Below are 23,361 nucleotides of genomic sequence, written 5' to 3'. Positions count from 1 at the left end.
TCAGTAGAAAAATATGTTTATTACTAAAGTCAGTAGTACTTTTCCTGAACAAGGAGGTACCAGCACAAGCTGTTAAATTGATGCCACATCACACTGTCCTCTTCCCTGATCATTTTCACGTACAACAAAAATGCTCCGGGGTGATATTTCCCCTAGGTACAGATCTAATATCAGATTCCCCTTCCCCAATTAATCTTAACCATAGGTGGGGGAAATGCAAAAAACTGACCCGCGTCTAGGGGCAACTTCAACCTACATTGTGCCATTACAGTAGAAACAAATTGCGTAACTTAAATTGCAAACCTTAGGGAATCAGATACTCATTACTACATATCATACCAATAAGCAGTGAATACCTTTATTGCATAGCATAGTGAACTTATGAGTAAAAAAATAAAATCATGGTTTAATGCAGCTGGGAAAAAAAGGGCTTATTCAGGAGTGTGAAAGGTCCGGATAGAACAATATACAATAAACTTTGCACCCTACTGGATAAGGCCCAGAAATGTGCTGTGAAATTGAGTAGCTTTTTATATCTACTTGCATAATACAGTTCTGTACTTTACTTGAATTGAATGATGTACCAAAGCCAACAGCATAAATTGCAATAGGGAAAATACATTATAAATGGAGTCAATCATGCCTGTAATATGACCCAGGTTATCACTCAACCAACTACAGTGCATACCAATAGTCCAGGATCTGTGACATCCACCTGTATTGATCATATCTTCACTAATGCTGCAGAGCTTTGCTCCAAAGCATTATCAGATCCCATTGGCTGTAGTGACCATAACATTGTGGCATGAACAAGGAAAGCCAAAGTGCCAAAAGCTGAGTATAAAGAAATTGAAGAGATCATACAAAATGTTCTCTCAGGACTCTTTTGTTGAAGATATAAAACATGTATGTTGGTCTGATGTGTACCAGGAAGTGAATCCAGATGCAGCACTGGAAGTAAAATGATTCATGCCAATTGCTGACAAACATGCACCTATTAAGAAATTGCCTGTGAGAACTGTTAGGGCCCTCTGGATTGATGAACTGAAAAATGTTATAGTTTAAAGAAATTATGCAAAAAAAGGTGTCAAACAAGTCAGAATGCTCAGCTGATAGGTTGAAATGTTGTGCATTACCAAACCAAGATAAATTACAAAACACAATTGAAAGATTTTGGATTACCTAAAATGACATCATGGGCAAGAAACTCAATTAATATCCATCGATCATTGAAGTTGATGGGTCGTTTATAACAAAGCCTTTCGATATTGCCAATCATTTAAATTACTATTTCACTAGTAAAGTGGAAAACATCAAGAGTTTAAATGACAACATTGAACAGTAAACCATAATACAATTTTTTATTTTTAAAAAATTTGTTAAATCTAATGAAAGAGAAGGTTTGCTGTTTTGAATTTGGTCAAGTTCGTGTGGGAGAAATGGAAAAGCTATTGTTATCCATCAATAATGAAAAGCCGCCAGGTATAAACAACCTTGATGGGAAACTATTGAGAATGGTAGACTGTAATGACACCCCTATTTGCTATATGTTTAACCAAAGCCTAAAAGGAGTGTGTCCACATGCGTGGAAGGAAGCTAAAGTAATTCCACTGCCTAAAAATAGTAAAGCACCCTTTGCTGGCTCTAACAGCCACCAAATCAGTTACCTGTTCTTAGTAAACTGATGGAGAGAAGGGCACTCAACTTGTACTGCACGGACTCAAATGACAGATGATTGGTTAAAAATAAATGGATAATAAGATAGTTGGAGCTGTATTATTAGATTTCAGTGCAGCCTTTGATGTTACTGATCATAAATTGTTCATTAGGAAACACGCTAGCTATGGCTTTACATCACATGGTTTGAGAGTTATTTATCCGATAGAACCCAGAGAGTGTTCTTCAATGCAAGCTTCTCTAACATCAGATATGTACAGTGCGGTGTCCCTCAGGGCCGTTGTCTTGGCTGTTACGCTTCTCTATTTTTACAAATGACTTGCCACTGGTCTTACGTAAAAGCTAGAATGACTATATATGCAGATGATTCCACACTCTATATGTCAGATCCCAAAACCAGTGAACTCACTGAAATTATAAATAAAGAGTTACAGTCAGGGCTCCATAGTGGCGTAGCTGTCAATGGTACTGCATCTCAGCGCAAGAGGCGTCACTAGAGTCCCTGGTTCGAATCCAGGCTGTATCACATCTGTCCAGGATTGGGAGTCGCACAGGGCGGCGCACAATTGTCCCAACGTTGTCTGGGTTTGGCCAGGGTGGGCCGTCATTGTAAATAAGCATTTGTTCTTAATTGACTTGCCTAGTTAAATAAAAAAATATATCCGAATGGAGGATTAATAATAAACTGGTCTTAAATACATCTAAAAATAAAAGCATTGTATTTGGTTCAAAACGTTCTCTAAGACATAAACCCCAACTGGAGTTTAGTATAAACGGTGTGACCATTGAGCAAGTTGAGGAGGCAACAGTTGAAGTCGGACGTTTACATACACCGAGGTTGTAGTCATTAAAACTTGTTTTTCAACCACATTTCTTGTTAACAAACTATAGTCTTGGCAAGTCGGTTAGGACATCTACTTTGTGAATGTCACAGATAATTTTTCCAACAATTGTTTACATATTATTTCACTTATAATTCCCTGTATCACAATTCCAGTGGGTCAGATGTTTACATACACTAAGTTGACTGTGCCTTTAAACAGCTTGGAAAATTCCAGAAAATGTCATGGCTTTAGAAGCTTCTGATAGGCTAATTGCCATCATTTGACTCAGTTGGAGGTGTACCTGTGGATGTATTTCAAGACCTACCTTCAAACTCAGTGCGTCTTTGCTTGACATCATGGGAAAATCAAAAGAAACCAGCCAAAAAATTGTAGACCTCCACAAGTCTCATCATTGGGAGCAATTTCCAAATGCCTGAAGGTACCACATTCATCTGTACAAACAATAGTACGCAAGTACAAATACCATGGGACCGCTCAGGAAGGAGATGCAAACTTGTGCGAAAAGTGCAAATCAATCCCAGAACAGCAGCAAAGGAACTTGTGAAGATGCTGGAGGAAAAGCGTACAAAGGTAGCTATATCCACAGTAAAACGATTCCTATATTGACATAACCTGAAAGGCCGCTCAGCAAGGAAGAAGCCACTGCTCCAAAACCGCCATAAAAAAGCCAGACTACTGTTTGCAACTGCACACGGGGACAAAGATCGTACTTTTTGAATGTCCTCTGGTCCGATGAAACAAAAATAGAACTGTTTGGCCATAATGACCATCGTTATGTTTTGAGGAAAAAGGGGGAGGCTTGCAAGCCAAAGAACACCATGCCAACCATGATGCTGCCACCCCCGTGCTTCATGTTGTGGGGGTGCTTTGCTGCAGGAGGGACTGGTGCACTTCACAAAATAGATGGCATTATGAGGTTGGAAAATTACGTAGATATATTGAAGCAACAATTCAAGACATCAGTCTGGAAGTTAAAGCTTGGTCGCAAATGGGTCTTCCAAATGGACAATGACCCCATGCATACTTACAAAGTTGTGGCAAAATGGCTTAAGGACAACAAAGTCAAGCTCAACATATTGGAGTGGCCATCACAAACCCTGCCCTCAATCCTATAGAAATGTGTGGCCAGAACTGAAAAAGCATGTTCGAGCAAGGAGGCCTACAAACTTGACTCAGTTACACCAGCTCTGTCAGGAGGAATGGGCCAAAATCCATTCAATTTATAGTGGGAAGCTTGTGGAAGGCTACCTGAAACATTTGACCCAAGTTAAACAATTTAAAGGCAATGCTACCAAATACTATTTGAGTGTATATAAACTTCTGACCCACTGGGATTGTGATGAAAGAAATAAAAGCTGAAATAAATCACTCTACTATTATTCTGCCATTTCACATTTTTTAAACTGAGGTGGTAATCCTAATTGACCTAAAACAGGAAATTTTTACTAGGATTAAATGTCAGGAATTGTGAAAAACTGAGTTTAAATGTAGTTGGCTAAGGTGTATGTAAATTTCCGACTTACTCCTAGATATAACGTTGGATGGTCCATTACCATGGTCAAGTCATATTGACAAAGTTCCTGTGAAGATGGGGAAGGGTATGTATGTTATCAAAAGATAGTGTTTTGACACAAAATTCAACTGTACTAGTTCAGGCTCTGGTCTTGTCCAATCTTGATTACTGTCTGGTAATGGGTTCAAGTGCAGCAAAGAAAGACCTAGCAAAGCTGCAGCTGGCACAGAACAGAGCAGCACACCTTGCCCTTAGCTGCACATACAGAACTAAACTATCAACATCATGCATGCCAGTCTTTCCTGGTAGACAAGAGATGAACTGCTTCTCTTCTAGTTATGGGAAGCACTACTGTAATGAAAATTCCAGATTATCTGCATAATCAAATAACATTCAGTTCATAGACCCATACATACCCCACAAGACATGCCACCAGTGGTTTCTTCACAGTCCCAAAGTCCAAAACGAACTCGCGGCAACGCACAGTATAATACAGAGCCTTGATCGCATGGAACTCCCTTCCATCTCCAATTACTCAAGCAAACAGCAAAAATTACCCTAAAAAAAATATTAAGCAACGGTTAATGGAACGGCTAAGACTGAGGGGACACACAAATGTTTGTACTACTATTATTTATTTTTGTATTTTAAATTAGTTTGACTGTCCTTGTCCATCAGTGTATCAGTGTTTGTTGACCCCAGATAGAATAGCTGCTGCTTAGCAAAAGCTAATGGAGCTCTGAATAAAATCAATAACAAGTTTACAACCCATTTCACCCACATCTTAATGTATTATACCTGTCGGCTTTAAGATAAGTGTTACATCAAGTTCCGTTCATTCAACAATATTTCAGTTAAAGTATGAAATAATTCACATGCTGGTCATAGCAGAAGAAATGTATGTCTCAAGAACATACAAGAAGAATACATTTTGAAAGTTTGTTTGAGATATCCTGAGAAGTGAGAACTAGAGGACTACAACAAAAATAAAACTACTGCAGTACAGTGGCTATAGAAAGTACACACCCAAATTACACACTTTTCACTTTTTGTTGCCTTACAGCCTGCAATTTAGATTAGTTACGTATCATACATTTCCCACTGATCCTCACAGTGGGGTGTATACTGTCTATAGGGACAGTACCGTTTATTTTATGTGAACTAAGTGCTTTTAAAAATATACATTAAAAAATATAAAACGCAACATGTTTGGTCTCATGTTTCATGAGCTGAAATAAAATTTCCCAGAAATGTTCAATTCGGACAAAAATATAATTTCTCTAAAATTTTGTGCACAAATTTGTTTACATCCCTGTTAGTGAGATTTTCTCATTTGTCAAGATAATCCATCCATCTGAGGTGTGGCATATCAAGAAGCTGATTAAACAGCATGATCATTACACAGCTGCACCTTGTACTGGGGACAATAAAAAGCCACTAAAATGTGCAGTTTTGTCACAGATATCTCAAGTTGAGGGAGCATGCAATTCACATGCTGACTGCAGAAATGTCCACCAGAGATGTGGCCAGAGAAATAAATGTTAATTTCTCTAACATAAGCGGTCTCCAACGTTATTTTACAGAATTTGGCAGTACGTCCAACCGGCCTAAAAAACACAGACCATGTGTAACCACGTCAGCCCAGAACCTCCACATCCGGGTTTCTCACCTGCGGGATGTTCTGAGACGAGCCACCCGGACAGCTGATAAAACTGTGGGTTTGCACAACCAAAGGATTTCTGCACAAACGATCAGAAACCATCTCAGGGAAGCTCATCTGTGTGCTTGTCATTTTGACCTGACTGCAGTTCGGCGTCGTAACTGACTTCAGTGGGCAATCCTCACCTTCGATGGCCACTGGCACACTGCTCTTCACGGATGAATCCCGGTTTCAACTGTACTGGGCAGATGGCAGACAGCGTGTATAGCGTCATGTGGTTGAGAGGTTTGCTGTCAACATTGTGAACAGAGTGCCCCATGGTGGTGGTGGGGTTATGGTATGGGCAGGCATATGCTGCGGACAATGGACACAATTGCTTTTTAATCAATGGCAATTTGAACGCACAGATCAGAACCTGAGGCTCATGGTGGCGGAAGAATGGCACCACAATTACCTCACATTTCAGCATGATAATGCACAGTTCTTCCATGGCCCGCATACTCACCGAGCATGTTTGGGATGCTCTGGATTGCCATGTACACAACAGCGTGTTCCAGTTCCCGCCAATATCCAGCAACTTCGCACAGCCATTGAAGAGGAGCGAGACAGCCTGATCAACTCACACCAGATACTGAATGGTTCTCTGATCCACTAGCTGTTTTTCCTGATCCACACTTTTTTACGGTATCTATGACCAACCGATGCATATCTGTATTCCCAGTCATGTGAAATCCATAGATTAGGAACTAACAAAATTATTTAAATTGACTGATTACATCATATTAAGTGTAACTCAATAGAATCTTTGATATTATTGCATGTTGCGTTTATATTTTTGTATCTACATGTTTATTAAGAATAAACGTCAAACAAATTACAATAACATGAAAACAAACTAAATCTTAATGTACCAGATCCGGTAGTTATTTCAAATCAAAAGTGCACTGCACTTTACGCTCGAGTTGACATCCACTGCGTTTACCGTGATCTCAATGCACTTTTGATTGAATCCTGGCCACAGCATAGCTAGATCTAGAGCAGCAGTGTGCAACACAGCTCCTCAAAGGACCAATTTACCTTGTCCCTGCCTTCTATGGACTGTTTATGGTGCTATTTCTATGTCATTATTAGGCCAGTGTTACATAGCCATTATAACAGAGGGTTGAAGTTAAATATTACCCCTGGATCATGTTTATTAGGACACGCAACAACAAAAAATTGCAACGGAAAACAAATGTGTTTCTCTCATTGGACAAGACCGGGTAGTCCCTTCCCCAGTTTCACTTAATTTAAAAACAAATTCTCCCTACTTAACACAAGCCTGGGTGGTATTCACTAGGCACCAAACGGAAGAAAACGGACTGATGCAAGGAACCTGGCCTCATCCATTAAGAAACACATTTTTTTCTCCATAGCAAAACATGGAAAAGCATTTGCCATCATGTGCCCTAAGGAACCCAGCCCAGGTGAGGCCAAGTATTTTACATGGCCTTAGTCGTTGAGCAAGAGCAGCAATTGGGAGTCGTCATGGAAGCGCGTTGGTGTGTTTCTCTGAGCAGAAGACCAGCGTGGTCCCGCAGCGCTCGATGAGGGTAGGGGGCAAAGGTCATCTTTCACCTTCACAGGGGGTAGCTTGTTGTCCCTCAGGCTAACCTTCCTAGTCAGGGTCTGAGGGACCGGGAGAGGGGACAGACACATAGCATTATGGCAGTGTTTCCCGGACCAGTTCTGGAATCAACCCAGTCCTAACTACTCCACGTATGTATGTTAAAATCCAGAACAAGCACACCAGATTATATTAGTCAACTAGCCTAATGATCAGTACGCCCTTCATGAGTTGCATCCGTTGTGCTAGTGTTAAAAGAAAAAAAAGCTCTTTAAATAATACAGAATCTCCCAGGGACCAGCGAGCAATGGAAGCAAATTAACGCTTGGGAACTGACTAAATCAGTGTTACCAAAACCATATCAGGCCCTGGCCAGCATCAACCAAGGGACCCAGAGGATGAGAAACACTGTCCTATGACAGTGTAAAAAGCCTTGTGGGTAGTCTCCCCCTGCGGCTCACCTGTCTAAGGTGCTGTACATAGAGTGCCTCAGGATCCTGAAGGTTCTTCTGTGGAACAGGAATGTGCCACCGCTGTAACTCGGCCAACATCTCGGCGACATCGAACAGAACGGCTGGATCCGCATGACTCCGGTTAATCAGCTCCACTAGACACTCTTTATAGTGTAAGCTAGGGAATCAAATTTAATCAAATGTAACCCTTGTTACATTAGCAGTTGTCACAAAGTGCTTTACAGTAAACCAAGCCTTAGACCCCACAGAGTAAGTAGAAGCAGAAGCACAGTGGCCAGTAAAAAGTTCATAGAAGGAAGAAACTTGGTGTCTCTTACATGCAGTAGCCACTGTACTCTGGGAGAGTTGGTAGACCACAAGGCCCGTCTCCACCCATCTCTCTGTGCTCCAGTACTGCACACACACCTGACAAATGGGAATAGAAATGTTTCAAAAACAACAGCAGCAATCACATTAACTGTGAAAACTACAAGTAAGAGTAAATACATATGAAGCAGCAACAATTTTGATGAACAAAATGATTACAAAAAGATAGAAACAAATGACGTGAAACAAGCTTCAATCAGAAGCAGACTGAAGCATTTAACTATTACCGGTAGATTCGAACATAATTATTTGTAAAGTAAAACCCCTTGTTGGCTTGTACTTTACCTTGTGAGTTTGTTCCTGTGGAGCCCACTTTGGATTTGACCATGCCAGCGAGGGACACTCCGTAAAGCTGGAAGAGGGTGTATTGAAAGTTTAGTTCAGATACATGATAAATTGCAATTCTCTCTCAGCACAAAGGTTAATGTTCTCTATCTTTCGTCAGAGATTATTATGGCAGATAGCATGATGGGTAAATTTACAGTTGAAGTCAGAAATGTACATACACCTTAGCCAAATACATTTAAACTCAGTTTCACAAATCCTGACATTTAATCCTAGTTAAAATTCCCTGTTTTAGGTTAGTCAGGATCACCACCTCAGTTTATGAATGTGAAATGTCAGAATAATAGTAGAGAGAATTATTTATTTCAGCTTTTATTTCTTTCATCACATTCCCAGTGGGTCAAAGGTTTACACACTCAATTAGTATTTGGTAGCATTGCTTTTAAATTGTTTAACTTGGGTCAAACTTTTCAGGTAGACTTCCACAAGCTTCCCACAATAAGTTGGGTGAATTTTGGCCCATTCCTACTGACACAGCTGGTGTAACTGAGTCAGGTTTGTAGGACTCCTTGCTCACACACACTTTTTCAGTTCTGCCTACACATTTTCTATATGATTGAGGTCAGGGCTTTGTGATGGCCACTCCAATAGCTTGACTTTGTTGTCCTTAAGCCATTCTGCCACAACTTTGTAAGTATGCTTGGGATCATTGTCCATTTGGAAGACCCATTTGCGACCAAGCTTTAACTTCCAGACTGATGTCTTGACATGTTGCTTCAATATATCCACATAATTTTCCAACCTCACGATGCCATCTATTTTGTGAAGTGCACCAGTCCCTCCAGCATTAAAGCACACCCACAACATGATGCTGCCACCCCCATGCTTCACGGTTGGGATGGTGTTCTTTGGCTTGCAAGAATCCCCCCTTTTCCTCCAAACATAACGATGGTCATTATGGCCAAACAGTTCTATTTTGTCATCAGACCAGAGGACATTTCTCCAAAAAGTACGATCTTTGTCACCATGTGCAGTTGCAAACCGTAGTCTCACTTTTTATGGCGGATTTGGAGCAGTGGCTTCTTCCTTGCTGAGCGGCCTGTCATATGTCGATATAGAACTTGTTTTACTGTAGATATAGATACGTTTGTACCTGTTTCCTCCAGCATCTCCACAAGGTCCTTTGCTGTTGTTCTGGGATTGATTTGCACTTTTCGCACAAAAGTACGTTAATCTCTTGCGGTATGACGGCTGCGTGGTCCCATGGTGTTTATACTTGCATACTATTGTTTGTACAGATGAATGTGGTACCTTCAAGCATTTGGAAATTGCTCCCAAGGATGAACCAGACTTGTGGAGGTCTTGGCTGATATCTTTTGATTTCCCCATGATGTCAAGCAAAGAGGCACTGAGTTTGAAGGTAGGCCTGGAAATACATCCACAGGTACACCTCCAATTGACTCAAATGATGTCAATTAGCCTCAGAAGCTATGACATAATTTTCTGGAATTTTCCGAGCTGTTTAAAGGCACAGTCAACTTAGTGAATGTAAACTTCTGACCCACTGGAATTGTGATACAGTGAATTCTAAGTTAAACAATTGTTGGAAAAATTACTTGTCATGCACAAAGTAGTGTCCTAACCGACTTGCCAAACCTATAGTTTGTTAACAAGAAATTTGTGGAGTGGTTCAAAAACAAGTTGTAATAGCTCCAACCTAATTGTATGTAAACTTCTGACTTCAACTGTAGGTAGTGTAGGATTTACCTGAAGCAGCCTGTGTAGTCTGGGCACGTTCCAGTCCCTCAGGTGGTACAGGCAGTCCCTGGGGTGGTGGGCGTGTAACCCCTTGGACCCACACTCAGCTGAGAAGTCACACCCCTGAAGAAGTAATTTATTAGAGGGATAGTACATTTTTAGATCTAGAGTGTTGTTGCTTCATCCAGACCGTTTAAATGTTGTTGTTTTTTAAATTGGTACGAATATGTATCTGAGAGCGTGGCTTTAAGCATGTTATAGGATTGCATTTCCTAGTGTTCTGCTACTCATTTTGACTAGAGACTAGTGTGCCTGGGTTAAGAAAAATTATAGACATAAGATAATACAACTTAAATCTACTTTGACTGGAATTCTCCTTTAAATGAATGCTAAAGTGTCAGCTCAGATTCAACTAGGAGACTTACCACGCCTAATTTGAAGGGCCTATTACAGCCGCCACAGAACTCGTGCTGGCATTGGGTGCATTTGAAATGGAGACAGCCTCCCTTGGAAAGGTAGAACACAAACTTGCATTTTGGACATTCTGAAACGAGACAAATAATATATGCAGCTAAATGTCTTTCTCACCGAGACAGAAATTCAAAATATTGCATGTGCCTCATCCAATTTTGATTCAGGGACATAAGATGTTTAATCTGAACTAAACATAAAAAAAAGACTACATAACACCGTTACAATAATAATACAAAAATATGTCTTTAATAGTGACAACTCAATTACACAGTCGTGACACAAACTGTTATTCAGGCTAAGAGCTAGCAGACCTATACAACTGTGTGCATCATAAACCAAGGGTTCAAATAAACAAAATAATGAAAGTAGGAGGTGTGTGTGTGTACCTATTTTATTCCTGCCGAGGAGATTCTCCAGTTTTGCGGTCTGGTACTCTGGGTTATTGTGGAGTTGCCACTCTCTGAACTTCTCACAGGAAAGACCCTGGTGTTGTGGAGCCCACTGGTGTATCAAAAAGTTGTAAGAAGGTAGATACAAGGCTTTCCAACAATTTGAATGCGAGTGTACATGAATACATTACTTACTGCAGTCTTGCATTGGGAGCAGGTGCTCTTCCTACAACTAGGACAGTCCATTCTCAGCTGGTCAGCCTCGTGTAGAAGGCCAAAGGAGCACTAGAACATTGCACACAAACTGACATTCATAAGCACCTGGATGTTCCAGTTGAAAGAACAAGGCCACTGTCTAAAGGTGCAACTTCACCAACATGTCTTATCTAGTGGGGTATTGAAGCTTAGATTGCAGGGTTTTGAATTGAAGGGGAGGGAATGAGGGTGAAAGAAATACGAGGAGAAAGAGAGAGATACTATTAAAAACACAGAGGTGGAGACAAAGAAAAAGAGAGACGAAGGGACAAGCAGGAGAACCAGAACGATGAGTGAGATGTCTTACGTGGGCACACCAGCGGAAGTTAGGCATCTCCTGCAAGGCTCGGTCTCTCAGCTTCCTCTGGAACAACTCGTGGATCTGAGGATCTAGGTAGTGCCTGATCTGGCAAGAGAAAACAATGGATGTTGTTTTCTAAAAAAACTGTAAATTCCTCTAGCCTTTCAGCACCAGTTTCCCAGACCCAGATGATTATTATTATTTAGTTTTTAAACCTTTATTTAACTATGCAAGTCAGTTAAGAACAAATTCTTATTTTCAATGACGGCCTAGGAGCAACTGCCTTGTTCAGGGGCAGAAAGACAGATTTGTACCTCATCAGCTCGGGGATTTGAACTTGCAACCTTTCGGTTACTAGTCCAACACTCTAACCACTAGGCTAACTGCCACCCCACAGATTAAGCCAACTCCTGGGCTAAAAGGGATTTATGGTCTATGGCAGGGGTATTCAACCGGGGCTACGGAAAAAATAATATTTGTATTTGAAAGGTTTTATGAATGTTGCTAGCAAAATATTTCTTTTTTTAATGACATACCTACAGTAGAAAAGAGGAGACTATCTTCTTTCTAATGATGCCAACTTTATTTCTCAACTCCTAGTATTGAGCAAATTACACTCATTGGAGCCAATTACACCCACTGGAGTATGTGACATAGGCTTTGTAAAAGCAGCCGTGAATAGGCTACCAGTGCAATAACTGTTGCTGGTAAGCTTTATTGACTTGGACAGCTAAACAGCTGCTCTGAGCGAAAATGTGTTTGGCGTTAACCTATTAGCTAGAAAACGGTATGTTAGAGTTCACACTTTCTCTTCCAATTCTAATGTGGAGAGGTCAAAATAGTGAAACACTATCTACTAAATCTATTAATTAAAAAAATGTTGATTACTTCTCCTTGACATTATAATTCACCTGATAAGACCCCCCAAAAAATTCTAACGATCGCCGGTTTGCTTGGGAAAGAAAAGGTTGAAGACACCTGCTCTATGGAGAACCTCCCTTGAATGTGCTTTTTAGTCCAGGTTTATCAGCGTTTATCAGAAACTGGACATGAGACTGGTGCATCTCTCTCCATGAATGTGCTAACTGACTCCTGCAAATCCGTACGCACGCATTGTTTCATTGTGTGGATTGTTTGCACTTTGTTAAACGTTTATCAATTCCCCACTATATATCAAATCTAGCACCAGTAGTAAATGTAGGCTACCGTCACTCATCACCATGTCCCAGTAAACTAGAATGCTTGGTTACAGTAATTTCTGTTCAGTTAAAAAATATATATTATTAGATTCATACCGTTCTCATTCTTGAAGTGGATTTGTTGTTCGGAGAGCGCACAAACTATGCTACACCAAAGAGGAATAAACTTTGTTATTTCCATTGCATTAACCAGTTCTGTCAATTTCTTTATTGTCTTGTTTGGAGCACATGTCTGGTTTCTCCATGTTGTGTGAACAGAAGTATCTGGCCTGTGTGCCAGGATAGGTGTGGCTTATTTAGGTGCCTGTTTGGGTTACGTTCTTGTTCAGCTTGATTTTGGTTAATCAATGGGGAGGCTGCATCTGGGCCTAGTAGACTTCACCTGTGCTTTTCTAGTTAAGACAGGTTTTGCATGATAGGAGGCTTTTTCTTTTTGAATACTGACAATTAAAAGTCAGAAGATTGTAAATATATCAACTTGTTAATGTATCACTGTCATCACCAGCGCGGTGTAAATAAAGCCAACACCCATTTGCACCTCTTCTTGCCTGCCTCCTTCTGAATAATTTGTCCTTACAACTGTTACAAGGTCCCTATTTTACAGAAGACAAAATTATATTAAAATGATTTGCAGTAGACGTAGGAGATGGCAGCTAGCTATTTGGAACCAGTTTAGCGTTGCTCTAAATGACATCCCCTTCCACTAACAAAACCGAATGTTAATGGAATTTTTAACCAAACATTTCAATTGAAACAGAGCTAGGTAGAAAGGTCCACCCTGTCTATACAATGGTAAGGTCTGAACACTACATCGAAGCAATGTCTACTACTACCGGGAAGCTACTGGCGCCTGACCTGTGTGTCCAGAAGGCTGAAGTAGTCTAAGGCCTCCTCCACGCCTCCCTGGCTCTGACGCACGTCGGGCTGGCCACACATGGGACACACCACATGGACGATGCTCTTCTCCTTGATGGCCTGGGAGAAGTAGGCCTTGAAGCAGCTCTCGCAGAAGGCACACAGGCAATGGGTCATAGTGATGATCTGTAGAGGGACACGGAGTGAGGGAGAGAGAGAAAGATCGAGAGGGGTGGAGCACGATAGACATTTTACTCTTCTAAACCTCGTAGTGCGCTAAAACCTTGTTCCCACACAAACTCTGGTAGAATGTCTTGCAGCATGCCTTTTAAAAAATGTGCATGAGTGGGTAGATATCAAGTAAACAGCGGTGCAATCGGGAGCTGCCATATTCAAATAAAGACTGCAGGAGACTAGGGCAACCCTACTTTAACCTGCCCAACGATAGTGGACCAGTGATTACTTCAAAGAAGGCAGGCAAAGAAGGATCCATGTTGACAGTATTTGAATGGGGTCCCAGTCTCTCACCCACCTTGCTGAAGGACACCTGCTCGCGGCAGATGGGGCATTCATGGGACAGGTACTTGAGGGCCGAGGGAAGGTCCCGGCACGACTGTACCGCCTCCTCCACGTCGGCCTGGCTGAAGCTCCGCCCCTCAAGTGACAGCAGGCTATGGAAGATGGCCGCCTTGTCGCCGGAGACGCTGGGCGGCACCGTAATCTGACGAAAGAGAATTGCATATATATGAAGAGTGTAGAGTAGTACTTTAGAGTCCACTGTTGAAACAGAAGTTGCTCTTCTTGCAGTCTTTATTTTTTTAAATCATGGAAGGCCCACACTTATACAATATGCACACAAACCCTGCAGCACACATGGACAGACAGACACATACACACAGAAAAAAAAAAACTGGTTGGGGGTTAAACCCACTCTTACCTGAGCACTGTTGACCCTCTTGAGCTGTATACGGAAAGGCCGCTCATTCACAGTAAAGATTCGGTCTGCCTGTAAGAGCACCTGCTCTGCATCTGAAAGCAGATCCAAAATAACAATAGAAAAACAATTTATCATTAGTGCCTTCTTGTTTCAGTCTATTTTCTTCCATTTGGTCCCTAATGAAAATAACCTTGATGTACTGTATATACACTCTCCCATACCATGTGCATAATATACATTTAAAAAAATTCTACATTATATATTTTCAGGCTGTAACTCCATGGTAGTGTTTGCATGTTAACCCTTCACATCTACAGTATATGCTCTCTCTTACCCCCCCCCAGCCCCTTTCTCACTCACCTCTGGGACTGCGGAAGCTGACCAGGGCCTGGTCGTGCTGGGTCGGGGGGTAAGGGTAGGTCACATCCAGCACCTCTCCCCCGCCGTTGCTCCTGCGCTGGAAGTAGAGGGTGAGCTTGTTCTTCACTCGGCTGGGGGACTGGTCCGGTGGCAGCTGGCTCACCAGGATACGATGCTGGTTGTCCACTAGGGGCGTGACTGCAGTGGGGATTGGGGGGTAGTCACCACCACCTCGATCACCTCCATCGCCTTGCATCTGTCCTGAGGAGCGAGAATCGGTGGGCAGTTATTCACAAATGAATGGGAAAGATAAGCGTCATTTAATTTAATTATTTTATTCAGTGCCCTGCAAGGGCCGAAACACTTCTGGTTTTCATTCTGTGTAGACAAGTAACAAGTGTACTCTGTATGTATGTGTACAACATGTCGCAAATGTGTTCTCAACTGAGTTTGAGTCAGTGGAGATGTTATGCTCAAAATAAACTTGCACACTGGTTAAAACATAAAGTGGGTACAGCCTCAGTGTTCAATGTAAATGCGTACCGGAAGTTGCACAGAATGCTCAAAGTTTCCACTCCAGACCAAAAATTTGCCAAGTGAATTTGTTTTAGTTTCATGTTTCAATCTACACTCTCAGAGTGGCTTACCAACAAAACCAATGGAGCAAATGCATCCCAAAACATTTTCACAAGCTATTGATTTCTATGATCCAGGCAGTAGCCAATATATGCTGCTCAATGTAGGACTTAAAAACATTATGCAGGGCTTGACATTAAGCTTTTTAAATTGTTGTCCAAAAAACACAAACAAAAAAAGCTCAAACACAATGGGCCAAATAGGTGAATGAAATGTAGGCTACCCATCTGCCTATTGGCTTCTTAGCATAGTCAAGTCTCAGAATACAGCACTGCCCCTTTAAAACAGACTAAATATTGGATAGTTACATTTGGTTTGGCCTGTTGCTGATCTTTTTTTGATTCGATCACAAATCCCACATTAAAGGGGAAAATTTGATTTGATAAAAAAAAAAAATGGACAAAAAGTTCAGTGAAGTTTATTCTTGTGCATCTCTGTGCAGATTGGCATTTTTTCTGTGCGGAACTCCTAGAGGAGCTGCAAAGCTGCGCATGAACAGCTTAGAGGGAATATTGACTGTAGGTGAATTGCTACACTCTGGTGTAGCTGAATACCTCAATACCTCTTGGTGAGCCGGCTGCCACCGGACCAGTCCCTCAGCCATGTGAATCAAACCTCAATTCATCAAATATTTTTAACACTTTAGGGATTCAGTTTTCCACTCACCTCTTTCTTTAGTACCAAGCTGGTACACATTGACAACATTTTCCAGCTGTAGGCTCTTGAATAGGTTGTTAATGTCCTCAGAACTAACAGGAGTGTTATTTGGAGCTGTGGAATGAGAAAATGAAATGGCAGATAATCAAAGCACAAAATACATTTCATTATGTATCACAATGCGATCAATACCAAACTTTAAATACACACAACTATGGCATGCTCACCATCAAACCTGCACTATGCAGCATTTTGTTAGTTTAGATATCCCCATGGCTTTACAAAAATACTACTTGAAGATACCAGATGTAGCTTAGTAGTACTTTCTTACAGTACCTTATTAGACTAGTCCTGGACTAAGAAGAACTTTCAATAGAGAATCTACATTGAACATGATTGATAGTGCAGGACTAAGCCTAATGTGTGCCTTGGAAACCAGCACCAAATGTTTATATACTGGGTCCTACCAGAGGCAGTAGTGATGAAGGGGTTGGTGGAGGAGAATGGAAACTGAACTCCACCTGGCACTCCAAAGTTTATCCCCATATCCAGTAGCTCCTCTGTGTAGGACCGCCTCACACCAGTCACAGACTCTCTGAGAGGCCCCGATTGGCTGGACTTTAAACTCTTGGGCGGAACTAGGAGAATTGATAATACACTGTTAGTGAGGAAATGAAAGCAAAAGGTTGACAATTTACTAGAAGTCATTATAAATTAGGGTGAGGGAAGAGCAGTGAGAAGGAGTTGGATGAAAGAATAAGTGGGTTGGCCGGTTAGCTATTGATTGTGTAGAGGGCCTAATATTAACAACCGCCATCTGCCAAATGCAGGTAGATTTTGGCATTGGCGGGTAAGATGTCTATTTCACCAGCCACATTGGTGGGTGGTCAGGGCTCCATAGTGCGAGCATTTCACTCACATTTGTGAGAAAGAAAACGTACGTATTATCACATTTAATAAATGCTGCAGTAGCTGTTTTCAAAGTATTTCTGCCGTTTTGTTTCATAGCACAAAATAACTACTAATCCTATATAGCCAATTCCACTTTGCACTGCCTCACTGCCTGGCTGGGGGCTGTGCCCACGTGAAAAGCAGAGTGAAACATACATTTTAAGAAGCGCTGCGCACAGAAATAAAAGTTGGTCTAATTTACTTTAAACGAAAGTCTACTGAAATCAGACTTTGTCCTTGTTTCTTGGTTATTTATATTGTTTTGCTCACAAGCTAGGTTGTTTTTCTGTTTGAGTTTCAACGGCTAGGGAAGACTAGACAAGCCTCTACAAATCACTCAAATCACACAGGCACAATCATGACTGGAGTCGTGCTACCACGGTAACCTCCGACCCTTAATGGGGCAGGTGAACATTTTTGTCTCATCTATGATATTTTGGTTAAAAAAAATGAAATTAAAACAATATACCACATTAGTTCTTACTAGTAATACATGTATTGTTTTAGAAACATTACAAAAATTGCTCATCCGTTAATTTTTGTTTTGTTGGTGTAATTCAGCGGTAAGTTGTTTTTTAGGGGAGAAATCTACCTGCCACTGTGGCTGGTGGACCAAAAAGTAAATGTTATGCCCCGATGTGTAAATACAGCTTACCTTTTACATTTATTTTAGATTGTGGCAGATAGCTGGTTCTACAAAACAGATGGCCAGGGGATGTTGACTCACCTTGACATTAGACCACTTTTTAAGTTTGAAAACATCTAACAAACTTTAAAAAGCAGGGAATGTTAGGGAATGCATTTCTAAGATACGGTACAGAATTCAGAGAACACCCACCTATTTCTCTAGGTAGTGGCGTGGGGGACATTGAGGAGCGCCTGGCTCTCGGTGTAGAGCTGCTTGGTTGAGGCCAGCTAAGAGGGAGACACAGTACAATACAAACTCAAAGCATGAAGGGTTACTAACAACTGAAAATGAAACAATTTCACTTTAAACAAAAAAGGCTTAAACAAATCAAAATATGTTTTATATTCTTCAAAGTAGCAACCATTTGCCTTGATGAAAGCTTTGCACACTTTTGACATTGTCTCAACCAGCTTCATGATTTAGTGCCTGAACTGCATTTCAATTAACAGGTGTGCCTTGTTAAAAAGTGAATGTGTGGAATTTCTTTCCTTCTTAATGCATTTGAGCCCATCAGTTGTGTTGTGAAAAGGTAGGGGTGGTATACAGACGACAGCCCTATTTGGTAAAATATCAATTCCATATTATGGCAAAAACAGCTAAAATTAGCAAAGACAAACGACAGTCCGTCATTACTTTAAGACATAAAGGTCAGTCAATTCAGAAAATGTTAAGAACATTGAACGTTTCTTCAACTGCAGTCGCAAAAACCATCAAGCGCTATGATAAAACTGGCTCTCATGAGGACCGCCACAGGAAAGGAAGACCCAGAGTTACTTCTGCTGCAGAGGATGGATAGGTTCATTAGGGTTACCAGCCTCAGAAATTGCAGCCCCAAAAAATGTTTCAGAGTTCAAGTAACTGACACATCTCAGCATCAACTGTTCAGAGACCTCGTGAATCAAGCCTTCATGGTTAAATTGCTGCAAAGAAACCAAAACTAAAGGACACCAATAAGAAGAAGAGATTCTCCTGGGCCAAGAAACATTAGACCGGTGGAAATCTATCCAAGATAGATGTTTGGTTCCAACCACTGTGTCTTTGTGAGACGCAGAGAAGGTAAACGGATGATCTCCGCATGCGTAGTTCCCACCATGAAGCATGGAGGAGGTGTGATGGTCCTTTTCTGGTGACACTGTCTGTGATTTATTTAGAATTCAAGGCACACTTAACAAGCATGGCTACCACAGCGATACGCCTTCCCATCTGGGACTATCATCTGCTTTTCAACAGGACAATGACCCAACACACTTCCAGCCTGTGTTGGGGATATTTGACCAAGAAGGAGAGTGATGAGTGCTGCATCAGATGACCTGGCCTCCACAATCACCCGACCTCAACCCAATTTAGATGGTTTGGGATGAGTTAAGCCACAGAGTGAAGGAAAAGCAGCCAACAAGTGCTCAGAATTTGGGAACTCCTTCAAGACTGTTGGAAAAGCATTCCAGGTGAAGTTGGTTGAGAGAATGCCAAGAGTGTACAAAGCATCAAGGTAAAAGGTGGCTAGTTTGAAGAAAATATATTTAGATGTTTAACACTTTTTTGGTTACCACATGATTCAATAAGTGTTAGTTTTGATGTCTTCACTATTATTCTAGAAAATATTAAAAATAAAGAAAAACCCTTGAATGTGTAATTGTCTTCACTTTTGACTGGTACTGTATACAGTGGCAAGAAAAAGTGTGTTAACCCTTCGGAAATACCTGGATTTCTGCATCAATTGGTCATAACATTTTAGCCGATCTTCATCTAGGTCACAACAAACAGTCTGCTTAAACTAATAACAAACAATTATACACGGTGTGTCTTTACTGAACATTTACAGTCCATGGTGGGAAAAGTATGTGAACGCTTGGATTTAATAACTGGTTGACCCTACTTTGGCAGCAATAACCAAACTTCAACCAAACTTTTTCTGTAGTTGTGGATCAGACCTGCACAACGGTTAGGAGGAATTTTGGACCATTCAGCTTTACAAAACTGTTTCAGTTCAGCAATATTCTTGGGATGTCTGGTGTGAACTGCTCTCTTGAGGTCATGCCACAACATCTCAAATCAGGTTGAGGTCAGGACTCTGATTGGGCCACTCCAGAAGGTGTATTTTCTTCTGTTGAAGCCATTTGGTTGTTGATTTACTTCTGTGTTGTTGTCCTGTTGCATCACCCAACTTCTGTTGAGCTTAAATTGGCAGACAGATAGCCATACATTCTCCTGCAAAATGTCTTGCTAAACTTGGGAATTGATTTTTCTGTCGATGATAGCAAGCTGTCCAGGCCCTGAGGCAGCGAAGCTGCCCGAAAACACCCAATCCCTCCACCATACTTTACAGTTGAGATGAGGTTGATGTTGGTGTGCTGTGCCTTTTTTTCTCCACACAGTGTTGTGTGTTCCTTCCAAACAACTCAACTGTAGTTTCATCCATCCACAGAATAATTTGCCAGTAGCGCTGTGGAACATCCAGGTGCACTTTTGCAAACTTCAGACGTGCAGCAATGTTTTTTTTGCACAGCAATGACTTCTTTCGTGGTGTCCTACCATGAACACCATTCTTGTTTAGTGTTTTATGTATCGTAGACTCGTCAACAGAGATGTTAGCATGTTCCAGAGTTTTCTGTGCTGAACTTTCTCCATTTATAGACAAAATGTCTTACCGTGGGCTGATGAACATTGAGGCTTTTAAAGATAGTTTTGTAACCCTTTCCAGCTTTATGCAAGTCAACAATTCTTAATCTTAGGTTTTTTGAGATCTCTTTTGTTCGAGGTATGGTTCACATCAGGCAATGCTTATTGTGAATAGCAAACTCACATTTTGTGAGTTTTTTTATAGGGCAAGGCAGACCTAACCATCATCTCCAATCTAGTCTCATTGATTGGACTCCAGGTCAGCTGACTCTTGACTCCAATTAGCTTTGGAGAAGTAATTAGCCTAGGGGTTCACATACTCTTTCCAACCGACACTGTGAATGTTTAAATGATGTATTCAATATGGACAATAATTTGTGTGTTATTAGTTTAAGCACATTATGTCTATTGTAGTGACTTGGATGAAGATCAGGTCAAATTTGATTACCAATTTATGCAGAAATCCAGGTAATTCCAAAGGGTTTGCATACTTTTTCTTGCCACTGTATGTCCATTATTCAAGGAATGAGCACCCTTCTCAATTTACCTGCCAGGGTCCGAAGACTCTGCATATGCACTGGAGTGTGCTGCAGTAGGTAGCATCTGAACTCTGATTGGGTGCATGGCAAAGAGGGGCGTTTCCTTTTGAAATGCAGACCTCATTTCTGAGACGAGCAATGACAGGTTGGCCAGCCCCTGCCAATCAAAAGGTAGACGCAGTTCAAACAAACTAGAAAAGTAGATTGATTATGATGGTGCTAAAGTACCACCCCTCTTCATGCCACTCCACTCAACCCATGCATGCTACACACACAACCCATGCATGCTACACACACAGCCTCTCTCTCTCCATTTTCTAACCACTACTCTAACAATACATTTTTAAAAATCAACAAAACATTCACCAAGCACTATCAAAATCACATTGTTGCATTGTTGTCGACTTACGCTCTTCCAGTTGTTGAGGCAGTCGAGGAGCACCTGCCCACTGGCCTCAACATATGGGCACCTGGGGTTGATCAACATGGAGATGGAGGGACACACGTAGCACCGCGGCCGGCTCTGGGGGTGAGTCTCGTGGAGCCAGATGCACACTGGGATATTATATGTGTTACCTGCTTGGAGGACGAATTAGGGTCACTTCAATAAGAACTTACATAGAGAATGGTGAAAATGTTATCAATGTGGCAAGGTACAAAAACTAGTTATTATTAGTATTATTATGATAGTGTGCTTACCGTCGTGTGGAACTGGAATAGTACCAGCCAAATAAACTAACTTCTTCTTTTCCTTATTGGGGAAACCTGTGCTTGAAACATAAATATCATGTTAGCTTTCTGCATAATTTAAGTCAGACACAGGGCACTCAAGCTGGTCTGGTCCAGAAACAACCCTAGAGTGCAAAACAACAATCTGCCCATACATCTTTGCTTAGCACAGCAAACCTTTCTAATCCACTTCGCTGATGACCTAAGGTGTCATGACCACTACAAAAATAGTGACACCAACGACACACCTAACAGTGACACAGGATCAATATAGGTTAGGTTAAATAAAAGACAAGTGATGATACAGGTTTATAAGCTGTGAACTTACAGTAGAAGTCCACATACATACGCAGGTCTCCATAAGTCGCTGTAACATTCTTGATATCACTGACAACCTCAACAGGGAAGCTGTATTTACACTGAAAATAATGAAAAGAGAGAGGGAGAGGGAACATGTAATCACTATTGGCACACTAGCCATTATCTTTTCAGTGTGTAATAGACAATAAAACAATGATCGATTCAATGCACTCGTCCAGTTATTTTAGACATCAAGACGCATGTGGATTTGTTTACTGACTGCAGTACTGTTTAGGCACTTCAAAGCTGAGTGTGGCATTCCAATTATTGGTTAGTTAGCTAGCTACTTCATCCAAAGATGATCTATATATTCGCCTCTTCCTCTCTGCATCACCCCACGTTGACAGTACAGAGTACTAGAAACAATGACATTGTAAACTATTTTTTAGAAGTCAGAACACTCAAGAGGCAAAGCACAGCTGTAAAGCATTGGGAGTGGTTAACAAACTGTTCCATGGCTTGAAAACCAAGCATTGCTTGCAAGCTAGCTAGTCAAACTGTGTTGTCAGTGAAGGGAAGCTATCAAGCTACCAACGTTCGCTAGCAATGTCTGGATAGTTACACCTGTTCATTATAGTAGCTAGCTGGCAACTCCTCAATTTAAACACGATAGCATTTTTTTCAGCTAGGCTAGCTACCTATTCCTGAAAGTGCAGCCTCAGATAAATGCATAGCTGGCTAACTAGCTAACTTAGATAGTTAAATACCTTGTCACAAAGTAAAGTTAGCTAGCTAATGTTAGTAGTTGGCTAACTAACTTTTGCTTAGCCCTACAACGGTCGTCCTATGTAGTTTGTCAGAGATATGAGTATCTTTGCTTACGTTAGTGTTATGGTTAGCATATATAGCTAATTGCAGTAGCTAACGTTAGCTATCAAGATAAACCAGCTAGCCTAGTTTCTGAATGTTGTTTATCTTCTTACCTCGGTCAGTGTTTCATATTCAAGGACTGCTGGGACCCTCGGCATTTTTATAATTTAACCTTTCAATTTTATGTGGAATTATGAATCAACATTCAAAACTAGCTATGACAACATCTGACATTCCCGACAGCTGCGATGAAATACACTAGGAACTCGAAACGGGGAATTTGGAGATCTCGACATCAGTCCGTTCCAACAATTGGGAACTGAGAAAAAATCGAGTGTCTGACATGGAAAAATCGATTTGAACGGTCATCCAACGCGGAATTCCTACTCGGGGCTCATCATCTTCTTCTTCGATGAGGC

At 41.2% G+C, this 23,361-nt stretch overlaps 1 protein-coding gene across 2 annotated transcripts; it reads right to left on the bottom strand.

Moving 5' to 3' along the window:
• LOC139387016 (E3 ubiquitin-protein ligase RNF31) lies at window positions 1-23,361 on the bottom strand. 2 transcript variants are annotated; one of them, XM_071132965.1, is made up of 21 exons: window positions 23,056-23,361; window positions 22,101-22,191; window positions 21,743-21,808; window positions 21,453-21,619; window positions 21,052-21,200; window positions 18,036-18,112; window positions 16,714-16,884; window positions 16,256-16,360; window positions 14,954-15,214; window positions 14,594-14,685; window positions 14,189-14,377; window positions 13,657-13,842; window positions 11,609-11,707; window positions 11,242-11,331; window positions 11,044-11,158; window positions 10,609-10,727; window positions 10,193-10,306; window positions 8,426-8,492; window positions 8,092-8,179; window positions 7,763-7,931; window positions 1-7,363 (listed from the first exon to the last, which is right to left on the bottom strand). In XM_071132965.1, the coding sequence occupies exons 1-21, from the start codon at window positions 23,098-23,100 to the stop codon at window positions 7,187-7,189; spliced, it is 2,637 nt and encodes an 878-aa protein (XP_070989066.1). In that variant the 5' UTR covers window positions 23,101-23,361; the 3' UTR covers window positions 1-7,186. The 2 variants fall into 2 exon arrangements, with proteins under 2 accessions (XP_070989066.1, XP_070989067.1); XM_071132966.1 differs by having other exon boundaries at window positions 21,743-21,813; window positions 23,056-23,104.

This window comes from Oncorhynchus clarkii, chromosome 28 (genome assembly GCF_045791955.1).
Source record: "Oncorhynchus clarkii lewisi isolate Uvic-CL-2024 chromosome 28, UVic_Ocla_1.0, whole genome shotgun sequence".
In the NCBI taxonomy this organism is placed as follows: domain Eukaryota; kingdom Metazoa; phylum Chordata; class Actinopteri; order Salmoniformes; family Salmonidae; genus Oncorhynchus; species Oncorhynchus clarkii.
The sequence above is the reverse complement of the archived record's forward strand: the minus strand, read 5'-3'. Positions and strand labels throughout refer to the sequence as shown.

Bases quoted from the DNA above. Each gene is read 5' to 3' on its own strand.
- LOC139387016 (XM_071132965.1), bottom strand. From the start codon at position 23,100: ATGCCGAGGGTCCCAGCAGTCCTTGAATATGAAACACTGACCGAG. The intron at 16,361-16,713 runs GTAGGACCCAGT...CTCATTCCACAG, and splicing joins CTTCATCACTACTGCCTCTG to CTCCAAATAACACTCCTGTT. The intron at 14,378-14,593 runs GTAAGAGTGGGT...CTCTTTCGTCAG, and splicing joins AGAGGGTCAACAGTGCTCAG to ATTACGGTGCCGCCCAGCGT.